The 12,131-nt window shown below is 42.5% G+C and overlaps 1 protein-coding gene across 1 annotated transcript in view; it reads left to right on the top strand.

Annotated features, from left to right (window-relative positions):
- LOC125464946 (synaptotagmin-like protein 1) overlaps positions 1–12,131 on the top strand; it is a 57,420-nt gene that overhangs the window by 25,832 nt on the left and 19,457 nt on the right. Inside the window, exons 9-11 of the mRNA XM_048557902.2 lie at positions 5,620–5,786; positions 6,032–6,134; positions 6,511–6,672. Of these exons, the coding sequence (XP_048413859.1) occupies positions 5,620–5,786; positions 6,032–6,134; positions 6,511–6,672 (432 nt within the window). The remainder of the gene's footprint in view (positions 1–5,619; positions 5,787–6,031; positions 6,135–6,510; positions 6,673–12,131) is intronic.

Below are 12,131 nucleotides of genomic sequence, written 5' to 3'. Positions count from 1 at the left end.
GGTGCACCCATGGAGCTGTTAGTAAGGGGATTTCAGGATATTAACTCAGTAACAGTGAAGGAATAACAGCACAGTTACAAATCAAATGATTGTGACTTGGAAGAAATCTTGCAGGTGCTGACATTACCATGTATTTGCTTCCCTTGTTCTACTACAAAGTCGTGATTGTGGGATTGGAAGATGCTGTCTCAGGAGCCTTAGTAAATTTCTGCAAGGCACTTTGTAAATGATTTACTGCTGCAACTGATCATCAGTAATGGCAGAAGTGAATGCTTGTGGACATGTGCCAATTGAGCAGGATGCTTTATCCTAGGTGATATCCAGCTTTTCCAGTGTTGTTGAGTTGTACTCATTCATGCATCATTCAGTGGGCACTATTCCATCACAGTCCTGACTTATGCCTTAGGTGGTGGATAGGCTTTAGCAAGTTGGGAGATGAGGTTAATCACTGCAGGATTCCTAACCCATAACCTGCTCCTGTAGCCACAGTATTTAAATGGCTAAGATAACAAGGTCTGGAGCAGGAGTAACACTGGCCAGGCAGCATCAGAGGAGCAGGAAAGTTGATATTTTGGGTCTGGACCTTCTTCAGAAATGGGAGAGGGGAAGGGGATCTGAAACAAATAGGGGCGACGGTGATAGTAGGTGGATAGTGGGAGAGAAGACGGACAGGTCAAGGAGGCGGGGATGAAGCTAGTGGAAGTGAGTGAAGGTAGGAAGTAGGGGGTGGGAGTTGGTCAGTGAGGTGGGAGGAGCAGATAGGTAGGAGAGAAGACAGACAGGCCAAGGAGGCGGGGACGAGAGGTGGGGCTGGTCTTGGGATGAGGTTGGGGTTTGAGGAGATTTTGAAACTCGTAAAGTCCACATTGAGACCATTGGGTTGCAGGGTTCCAAGGCAGAATATGAGGTGCTGTTCCTCCAGTTTTCAGGTGGTATCATTGTAACACTGGAGGAGGCCTGGGATGGACATGTCATCCAGAGAGTGGGAGGGGGAGTTGAAGTGGTTCGTGACTGGGACGTGTTGTCGTTTGTCACGAACCGAGCATAGGTGCTCCACAAAGCGGTCTCTGAGCCTCCGCTTGGCTTCACCGACATAGAAGAGGCCACATCAGAAACAGCAGATACAATAGATCACATTAGTGGAAGTGCAGGTGAACATCTGTTTAATGTGGAAGGGACCTGGGTTGGAGGTGAGGGGGGAGGTGTTGGGGCAGGTGTAGCACCTGCGGTTGCAGGGAAAGGTGCTGGGGGTGGTGGGACTAGTGGGGAGTGTGGACTGGACAAGGGAGTCATGAAGAGAGCGGTCCCTCTGGAAGGCAGATAAGGGTGGGGAGGGAAATATATCCTTCGTAGAGGGGTCAGATTGCAGGTGGTGGAAAATGATATGTTGAATCTGGATGTTAATGGGGTGATACGTGAGGACAAGGGCAGTTCTGGCTTTGTTTTTATTGCGGGGTGGGAGTATGAGGGCTGAGGTGCAGGAAAAGCAAGAGATGCGATTGAGTGCATTTTTAACCACTGCTGGGGGGAGGGGGGCTTGAAATTGCTGTCATTGGAAAAACTAGGACATCTGAGATGTCCAGGAGTGGAAAGCCTCACCTTTGGGAGCAGATATGGTGAAAGCAGAGGAATTGGGAGTAGGGGATCATGTTCTTGCAGGAAGGTGGGTGAGAAGAGGTGTGGTCTAGGTAGCTGTGGGAGTCAGTGGGTTTGAAATTGACGTCAGTTTCCAGGTGGTTGCCAGAGATGGAGACAGAGAGGTCTAGGAAGGAGAAAGAGGTATCAGAGATGGTTCAGGTGAACTTAAAGTTGAGGTGGAAGGTGTTAGTGAAGTGGATGAACTGTTCAAACTCCTTGTGGGAGCACTAGGTGGTGCCCATACAGTCATCGATGTAATAGAGTAAGGGGCAGGGGATAGTGCCAGCGTATCTGTGGAAGAGGGACTGTTCCACATCCTATAAAGAGGCAAGCATAGCTTGGGCCCATGTGGGTACCCACGGCCACCCCTTTTGTCTGTAGGAAGTGGAAGGAGTTGAAGGAGAAAGTTGTTAAGGGTAAGGACGAGTTTGGTTAGGAAGAAAAGGGGGTCGGTGGAGTGGGACTGTTTGGGCCTGCGGGAGAGGAAGAAGCCGAAGGCTTTTAGGCCATCTGCGTGGGGAATGCAAGAATATAGGGGTTGGACGTCCATGGTGAAGATAAGGAGTTGAGGGCCAGGGAATCAAAAGTTTTGGAGGAGCAATCTCCTCTGTTTCATCTCTCAATAACAAGGGGTAGTTACCATTAGGCCCTGCAACTTATCCACTTTCATGCTCTTTGAGAAACCCAACACCACTTCTTTCTTATCTCAAAATGCCCTAGCATATTTGCATGCTCCATGCATCTCATTATCCTCCATATCCTTCTCCTTTGACTGACACAAAGTACTCAGTTAGGATTTCACCCACATCCTCTGCTTCCTAACACAAGTCCCCTGCTTCATCCTTGAGTGGTCCTATCTTCTCCCAAGTTATCTTTTTGTTTTTAATGCCTTGGGATTCTCTCTAACCCTACTTGCCTAGGTCATATTATGACCCCATCTTGCTCTCCTAATTCCCTGCTTGAGTGCTTTCCAGCTTTTTTTCTTTATTTTCCTAATGCACTCTGCCCAATATTAGCTTCCTAAACATTACATTCCTTTTGACTATTTTCATAACCTCCCTTGTTATCCAAGGGTCCATTACCTCGCCATGCTTGTCCTTCCTGATTAATGGAACATGCTCGTCCTGAGCTCTCATCAGCAAGTCTTTAAACAGTTCCCACCTAAGTGTGGAATTGTCTGATAAAAGCTCCTCCCAATTAATACTCTCTAATTCCTGCCAAATACTGAAGTTATATGCCCTCCCGCAATTTAGTACCTTATGACAAGGTCTTGACTTTATCCTCACTCATATTATCTTAAAACCTAACGAGTTTCAGTCACAATTTCCAATGTGCTCTGCCAGTGAAAGGTCAGTCACCTGGCCAGGTTCATTAGCCAATACAAGATCCATTATGGCCCCTCCTCTAGTTGGGCTATCCACATACTGTTTCAAGACATGCTCTTGGATGCACTTAACAAATTCTGCCCCATCCATGTCTCTTCCTGTAAGGAAGTCCCAGTTACTATTAGGAAAATTAAAGTCACTCACTGTGATAATTCTTAATGTTGCATCTTTCCATAACCTGCCTACATATTTGTTCCTCAATGTCTCGATGGCTGTTGTGGAGCCTATAGTATAACTATCACAGTACAGTTCAAATATGGCAGTTCACATCTTGCAATACAGGTCTGTTTGATTATACTACATGGTACTCTTGAGTACCTTACACTACTTACAATGCAGATTACATCTACATTTGCATGACATTTGTTTTCCTGGAGAGTACAACCAGACCAATCTGACACTGGTCTAAGAGTGTACAATGATGGTCACATTTAAACTTTAGCCTTTCTTCATTGAACGTTTGCAAAGGCTGCACCAAACATTTGTAAATCCTCTTGTTCTGAAGTTTAGAATGTGCCAAGAGCAACAGTCATAGACAGTGCCTCACTTTGAAACAAGAGGAAGACCACAAATGAATTGATGTTGATTTAATTCTTTGTACACTTTTTGAAACAGTTCACAAAACACAGTCTTGTGTTATTGGAGGTATTTAGGATGAACCTCAACCAAAACACAAACTATCACACTTTTACTCTTTGCAAATGTGCTTATCGAGAAGAGATGTGACAGTCTGTTCCTCACTCCGGAGGCATCCGGTGTTGACTGCTTGGGGAACCATCCAACAGAGCTCATCATTTTCCTTCCCATGATACATCATGCATGCAGGCCATTATTTGATTGGCTTAGCACCACAGGTTGTTTTTCACAAGTTTTTCTACGAAGGATGGTGATTTGGTATGGTCTGACTGAACAGAATGTTCCATGGCAGATAATTTTTTTCAAGATCAGGGACAATAGAACTTTAGAACATTGTGACATTTGGTCATCCCATTCCTATAAAACAACCATACACAAAGTCGGTAATTAGGTTGAGAGTGATTTTGAATATATTGTTTTCCCCTCTTCATCTGAAGATTTTTTTCTCTTGCGTCCCAATGGGTAAAGTCCATTTTCAATCTCTAGGCAATGTAGAAGAATCGCTTGGGTAACTGTCATCACAGAATTAGAGATGCACCATGATCAATAACACTAAGAGTATCTTGCAGCAATTGACTGAGTTCCAAGAGGGACCAACATTCCCATATTCCATGTTTCTATTGACTTCAGCAATGTCCACCTTGTTCTTGAAGCATGCTACAGTCCCTCCAACTCATATTTCCCAGCACTTTGTGACAGCCTGATCTGATAGTGATGGGGACAAAGGATTGATAGTCCAAGTTTTCAAGAAGATGGCCTTACTTTTTTTATGATCTATGCTAACTCCTCAGGCTAATTTAGTTAGCAATAGATGCTGCTCAGCCTGTAGACCGAAAACTGTTCTGAGCACATTAAAGTGATGCCTCCTTTCTAAAAGGAGGCCCTAAACTGAACGACTCCAATGCCTAGGCCATTGCTTGTTTATGAACTCTTAGAGTCATAGAGTCTTACAGCACAGAAACAGACCCTTCGGTCCAACCAGTCCGTGCTGAACATTATCCCAAACTAATCTAGCTCCACCTGCCTGCTCCTGGCCCATATTCCTCCAAACCTTTCATATTCAAGTATCCATCCAAATGTCTTTTAAGCGTTGTAATTCTCCTGGCATCCACCATTTCCTCAGGAGGTTCATTCCGCATGCAAACCACCCTCTGTGTAAAAATGTTGTTTCATGTCTTTTTTAAATCTCTCTCCTCTCACCTTAATGTGCCCCCCATCCAGTCTTGAAATTCCCCATCTGAGGGAAAAGACAACTATCATAGTCTCAATCTGTATCTCTCATTATTTTATAAACTTCTGTCAGGCCACCTCTTAATCTCCAACGCTTCAGTGAAAAAAGTCCCAGCCCATCCAGCCTTTCCCTACAACTTCGTAATGAACACAACGAAAAGGTTTGATACAAGACATGAGAGAGATGACAGCCTTGCTTGATTCTGATATTGTCAGAAAACCTTCCAATATCCAAGCTGTGATGAAAGCCATATCATTGCATTTTTGTATAGTATTAGGATCCAATTGCAGATTCTTTCCACAAAGTCTACTTTAGAAGGCACGTGCATCATTTATTTATGTGTGAAATTCTGACACAACCCTTCTGGTTGAAACTGATTAGGCAGATGACCTTTCTCACGTGTTCACAATTTTCCTATCGGAAAATTTGCCATCCAAAAGCAGTTTCAGACTCAAAGAAGGCAACTGACGTAATGTCAATCTCAACATCACACATGAGATAAGGAGAGTTTGCTATTTAAACTGCAATCACTTGTGAGTTGCATGTATTCAACTGCTGGGTGGGAGCAAGAAAATATAGACATCAGTCTCTTTCATGGTGCAACACGTTTGTGGTTCGAGTGAGTTTCATAGGAACCATTGTAATGCACAAATCTCTATGGCCCTGAAGCCTCTTTAAGGAATACAATAGATGTTTCCACTGACTGATACTATGCATTCTATCTTGTAGCTCAGCAGCAGTATGATGAGTTTGTACAGCAATGCTGATTTTGGCTGTGTTGACGTGAGAGGCAGTATCACTTTCTCACTGCATTATGATGAGAATAGTCGCGAGTTCTACATTTTCGTGGTGCAGTGCGATGATCTTGCTGGAGCCAAGAAAAATCGTTCTGACCCGTAAGTACAAAGTCTTGAGGGAAATGTAATTTTGACAAAAATTTACTGATTTCCACAGGTGCCTGCTAATATTGATGAGATGGTGGCATCTACACCAGCGCAAAGTGAAACTGGATATGGTTCAAAAATCGCTACATATGTTTGTGTCCATGTCCAAATATGCACATGAAACATGGCATTTTATTTTGATTCAAAGATTTCCAAATATAGCACTTAGTGATTTTATGAACTTGATCCTTTGACAGCTATGTGAAGAGCTATCTTCTTCCAGATAACTCATCTCGAAGCAAACGTAAAACATCAGTGAAGAAGAAAACCCTGAATCCTACATTCAATGAGAAATTAAAGGTAAGATACGCTATGTATCTTTACGTTTGTACACCTGTTAAGAACATATACATAAACGCCATGATATTTATATGATATATGATTGACACACCCCCAACATATTCATCATTGAAGCTGAAACATCACATGGCATATATTTACTCAAGTTCTAAGACCATCAACAGATATATCTTAATGCAAGTACATGAATACAAACCATGACAGACCCAAGATCATGCTACAAGCTCCTGCAACTGTAGTGGCATTTAGTTCTTTGGCACAACTCTGGTTAAATATTCACCAATCCATCTGTTTACTAAAACTTGTACTGTGCATATTATTGGAACAATACCTTTGCTCACCATCTCCACCTAAATTATTCTTTTTCTTGCTAAAGTACAAAATGGAAAAAGCTGAACTGCAAAGTCGAACATTGAACCTCTCCGTGTGGCACAGTGATCACTTTGGCCACAATCTCTTCCTGGGAGAGGTGGAGATCCAATTGGAATCATGGGATTGGAGCAATATCAAACCTACATCCTACATCCTACAGCCACGTGTAAGCTATTGTAATTTTCCTGTACATATTCACTGCTGTCTGGTTATATATTTATGCAGCAATTTTTACATTAAAGGGATTGAGAAACAGACATTCATAGCAATAAAAGTGGCTCCCTCAAGTAGAGCAAGAATGAAGTATATTGTCATGAGTATTCTGACAGTGACTGATATTGAGACCACGTGTTGAATAGCAATCAATGTTCATATTCCTCAGTGATATTCTTGGCCTCTAAGTATATTACCCAGTTGATTAAAGTGTACAAAATGAACGTAATTAATTGAAAAGGTGGAAAAATAAGCATGATATTTTGGTTTATTTCATAGTCATCACATTCATTTGTCACATTCATCAGTTATATTTGTAGAGATAGCCATTAGGTCAGTATATATAAATGATCGCTAATTTTCCTGCAGTGGTGAATGACTTTCCACCATTCAAGCCATTGATCTCATGCCCATTTTCCCGTGTTTCTAATCTGAATATGTCACAGAGTGGAGAATGAGGAGTGAGGGAGGCAATGACATCCTAATGTACTTGCTGCTCCATTTGTCAATCTCTTGCTATTTCTCTCTCAACAAGTTCACAAAATTACATAATACTGAAAGATAAGGTCAAATAATCTAAATGTATATCCACTTTGCAAGAAAACATATTTTTTAATTGTAACAGTAATGCTGGAATTGCTTTATGAAGAAGAGTCATATTTGGGGCCCTGAAACATTAACTCTGTTTCTTTCTCAGTAGGATGCTGCCAGACCTTCTAAGTTTCTATAACTGCATTCCCGTCCTGTGAGAATTGTGCTTCCTGTACAAGGTGGAAAAGGATAGGAGGTTACTTTAAAAACACATAACCAGAATAGTGTTAGAAAAAGGTTTCCCAATTTCACTGAAGATTATGATCAATTAAATCAAAATTATTGTTTCACATGACTTAACTTCCAACTATCCTGGTGTTTAGTTTAAAGCATCAGTCTGTGAATCACCCTGATATGTTCCATAGAATCACCTCACTCCAGTATTGCCCTGAAATGTATCTAAAACTTGCTGTTGCTGAGGCTAGTATTACCCTTGGGTATATACACATCCCTTTGGGACATAGATAGGGTGAATAGGAGTCTCTGGGTAAATTTGTGACCTATAATGAAGTTCATTTAAAAAATGATGATATCAAATTGAAATTTTAATTTTAAAACATGGTTTAGTTGGTATTACACTCACCTGAGTGAGAAGGGTACAAGCTCCACTCCAGGACTTGTACATAAACTTCCAGACTGATGTTGTGGTGTAGATCATAAGACAATAAGATATTTGAGCAGAATTAAGCCATTCAGCCCATCAAATCTGATCTGTTGTTCTATTGTGGCTGATATGTTTCTCAACCCCATTCTTCTTGTAAACCTTGATCCCTTTACAAATCAAGAACCTATTTACCTCTGTCTTCAAGTCATGCAGTGACATGGCCTCCATAGCCTTCTGCCGTAATGAGTTGCATAAATTCACCACTCTCTGGTTGTCGAAATTGTTTCTCATTTCAATTCTAAATGGTCGTCCTTTCACTCTGAGGCAATACCCTCAGTTCCTGTTCTTTCGTACCAGTTGAAACACCTTCTCCATGTCCACACTATCCAGGCCTGTCAGTATTCTGTGAGTTTCAGTGGAATCCCCCTCATCCTTCCAAGCTCCATCGAGTATAGACTTCAGGCCTGGGGTCATTCTTGAAACCTCCTCTAGACCCTCTCAAATGTCAGCACATCTTTCCTTAGATACAGGGCCCAAAACTGCTCATAGTATTCTAAAAGCGGCCCGACCAGTCTCTGCAATACATCCCTTCTCTTGCATTTTGAGATGGCTAGAATACGTGCCAACTTTACATGTGCTTTCCTAACTGCCAACTGAACCTGCATGTTAACCCTAAGAGAATCCTGAACTAGGACTCCTAAATTCCTTTGTGCTTCCGATTTTATGAAACGTTTCCTCATTTGGAAAATAGTCATAGAATAGTCACAGTGCTGATTGAGGTCATTGGCCCATTTGAGTCTGCACTGACCCTTCAAAGAGCATTCCAACACCCCCCGCCCCCCACCCTCACCCCATAACCCTGCTTTTGCCATAGCTGACCCACCCTTTGCACATTCTCCCCGTGTCTGTGTGAGTTTCCTCCAGGTGCTCTGGTTTCTTCCCACAGTCCAAAGATGTGCAGGCTAGGTGGATTGGCTAGCGTGGCCAATCCACCTAACTTGTACATCTTTGGATTGTGGGAGGAAACTGGAGCACCTGGAGGAAACTCACAATGCTCGGGAAGAATATGTAAATTCACACAGACAGCCACCCAAAGCTGGAATCAAACCCAGGTTCCTGCCAATGTGAAGCAACAATGCTAACCATTATTTCATCAAGCCACCCATAGTCTATGCCTATATTCTTCCTACCAAAGTGCATAACTTCAAACTTTTTGCCACATGGTATTCCATCTGCCACTTCTTTACCCCCTTTAGAACATAGAACATAGAACATTACAGGCCCTTCGGCCCTCAATATTGTGCCGACTTGTCATACCGATCTCAATCCCATCTAACCTACACTATTCCATGTACATCCATAGGCTTGTCCAATGACTACTTAAATGTACCTAAAGTTGGCGAATCTACTACCGTTGCAGGCAAAGCGTTCTATTCCCTTACTACTCTCTGAGTAAAGAAACTACCTCTGACATCAGTCCTATATCTTTCACCCCTCAATTTAAAGCTATGCCCCCTCGTGCTCGCTGTCACCATCCTAGGAAAAAGGCTCTCCCTATCCACCTTATCTAACCCTCTGATTATTTTATATGTTTCAATTAAGTCACCTCTCAACCTTCTTCTCTCTAATGAAAACAGCCTCAAGTCCCTCAGCCTTTCCTCGTAAGACCTTCCCTCCATACCAGGCAACATCCTAGTAAATCTCCTCTGCACCCTTTCCAAAGCTTCCACATCCTCCTTATAATGCGGTGACCAGAACTGTACACAATACTCCAAGTGCGGCCACACCAGAGTTTTGTACAGCTTCACCATAACCTCTTGGTTCCGGAATTCGATCCCTCTATTAATAAAAGCTAAAACACTGTATGCCTTCTTAACAGCCCTGTCAACCTGGGTGGCAACTTTCAAGGATCTGTGTACATGGACACCGAGATCTCTCTGCTCATCTGCACTGCCAAGAATCTTACCATTAGCCCAGTACTTTGCCTTCCAGCTACTCCTACCAAAGTGCATCACCTCACACTTGTCTGCATTAAACTCCATTTGCCACCTCTCAGCCCAGCTCTGCAGCTTATCTATGTCTCTCTGCAACCTACAGCATCCTTCGTCACTATCCACAACTCCACCGACCTCAGTGTCTCCCTGTCCAAGACCATTTGCAGCCTCCCTGCTTCCTCAATACTATCTATCCCTCTGCTTATCTTTATGTCATCTGCAAACTTAGCAACAGTGTCCTCAGTTCCTTCATTGAAAGCGTTAATGTATCAAGTGAACAGTTGTGGTCTCTGACCCTTGCAGTCACCAGCTGCCATCCTGAAAACCTGGCTGACAGGTTTATATGGCATGACCTCCCCTCGGAGCCATGCACTATTTTACCATGTACTCCCAAGTATTCCACAATCCCATTCTTAATAATGGATTCTAAAATCTTACAAACAACTCAGGCCAGGCTAACCAACCTGTAATTTCCCATCTTCTGCCTCTCTCCCCTCGTAAACAGGAGTGTTATATTAGCCACTTTCCAGTACTCTGGGACCCTCCCTGATTTCAGTGATTCCTGAAGAATCACCACCAATGCTTAGACCATCTATCTCCTTCAGAACCCTGGAATGTAGTCCATTTGGTTCGGATACTTATCCATTTTCGCCACTATTTGTTCCCTGTTACTACTTCTCAACCCCCATTTTCAGCCGTCCAACTCTTGCATCTCTCTTTCCTTTTGTAAATCTGAAAAAGCTCTTGCAATCTTCTTGCATATTACTAGCTTATTCCCATAGTTTATCTTCTCCACTCTTGTTGCTGTTTAAGTTGACCTCTACTGTTTTTTTAAAAGCTTCCCAATCCTCCAACTTCCCACTGATCTTCACCACATTGTATACTTTTTCTTTTGTTCTTAAGCTGTCCCTGACTTCTCTTGTCACCTTTGGTTACCTTGTCCTCTGCTTAAAGTTATTTTTATTCTTCCTTGGGATGCATTTCTATTGTGCTTCCCAAATTACGCCCCAGAAACTGCTGCCATTACTGCTCCACTGTCTCCTCTGCTCGGCACCCCTTCCAATCAAATCTGGCCAGCTCCTCCCTCCTATCTTTGTAGTTAGCTTCACTCAAGTGTAATACCATAACATCTGATTATAACTTATCCCTCTCAGGCTACAGTGAGTTATATCATAATGTGGTCACTGCCCCCTAGGGCTCCACAATCAAGTTTGCCTCATTATACAGTTGCATTGAGCAGTATTGAACTGTTCAAATATGCGGCATTAGACTACGTTTTACCCTCTCAGGTGAACCCAAATGATCCACTCATTTGAAAAACAGCAGGAAAGTTACTTCTGGCATCCTGACCAATATTCATCCCTCGATAAACACCAAAGAAACCAACAAAAGGTGAAAACAAAAACAGGAAAATCCTACATCTCTTCACCAATCTGCCTGCTGGAAGTGCATCTCCCCATGACTATACTGGGAGGAGGGACTGCTGCTCAATTCTGGTGGAGATTTAATATATTCGCATTTACGATATTTTTCATCATGTTGAGTGACAATACTGCCATCTTTTTGTAAAGATCTGCTGCTCGCAACTAGAAATCCTTAAAATGCTATGGGTCATCAGGAGCAGCAGAATTTTATTTAACCACAATCTATAACTTCATGGCCCAAAAGATTCCCTTCTCTACCATTACCATCAAACTGGAAAGGCAACCTTGATTCAATAAAGGGGCCAAGAAGGCAAGCCAAAAAATAGACACCCGTAAAACTGAGGTGTCAATATCATAAGATTGTGTGCATGCATAAACAACATGCTGTAGACAGAGCTAAGTGATTCAACAGATCAGATCTCAGCACTGCAGTCCTCCCACATCCTCCGAATGATGGTGAACAATTAAGCAACTAAACGGAGATGACTTCACAAATATTACTAAGTTTAATGATTAGTGAGCCCAGCACATTGGTGCAAATGACAAGGCTGAACCATTTGCAATGATCTTCACCCAGAAGTTTCCTGAGGTCTCAGGGTATCATTTCATTCACTCCATACGATATCAAAGGATGACTGAAGACATTGGACACTGCAAAGACTTTGAGCCTGAACAACATTCCAGCAACAGAACTGAAGACTTGTGCTTCAAAATTAACTGTGCCTCTAGATTAGCTGTTCCAATATAGCTACAATATTATTAAGCAATGTGTGGGGGGAAAAAAAAACCCAAGTATGAC

Source organism: Stegostoma tigrinum, chromosome 24 (genome assembly GCF_030684315.1).
Source record: "Stegostoma tigrinum isolate sSteTig4 chromosome 24, sSteTig4.hap1, whole genome shotgun sequence".
Taxonomy (NCBI): domain Eukaryota; kingdom Metazoa; phylum Chordata; class Chondrichthyes; order Orectolobiformes; family Stegostomatidae; genus Stegostoma; species Stegostoma tigrinum.
The sequence above is the reverse complement of the archived record's forward strand: the minus strand, read 5'-3'. Positions and strand labels throughout refer to the sequence as shown.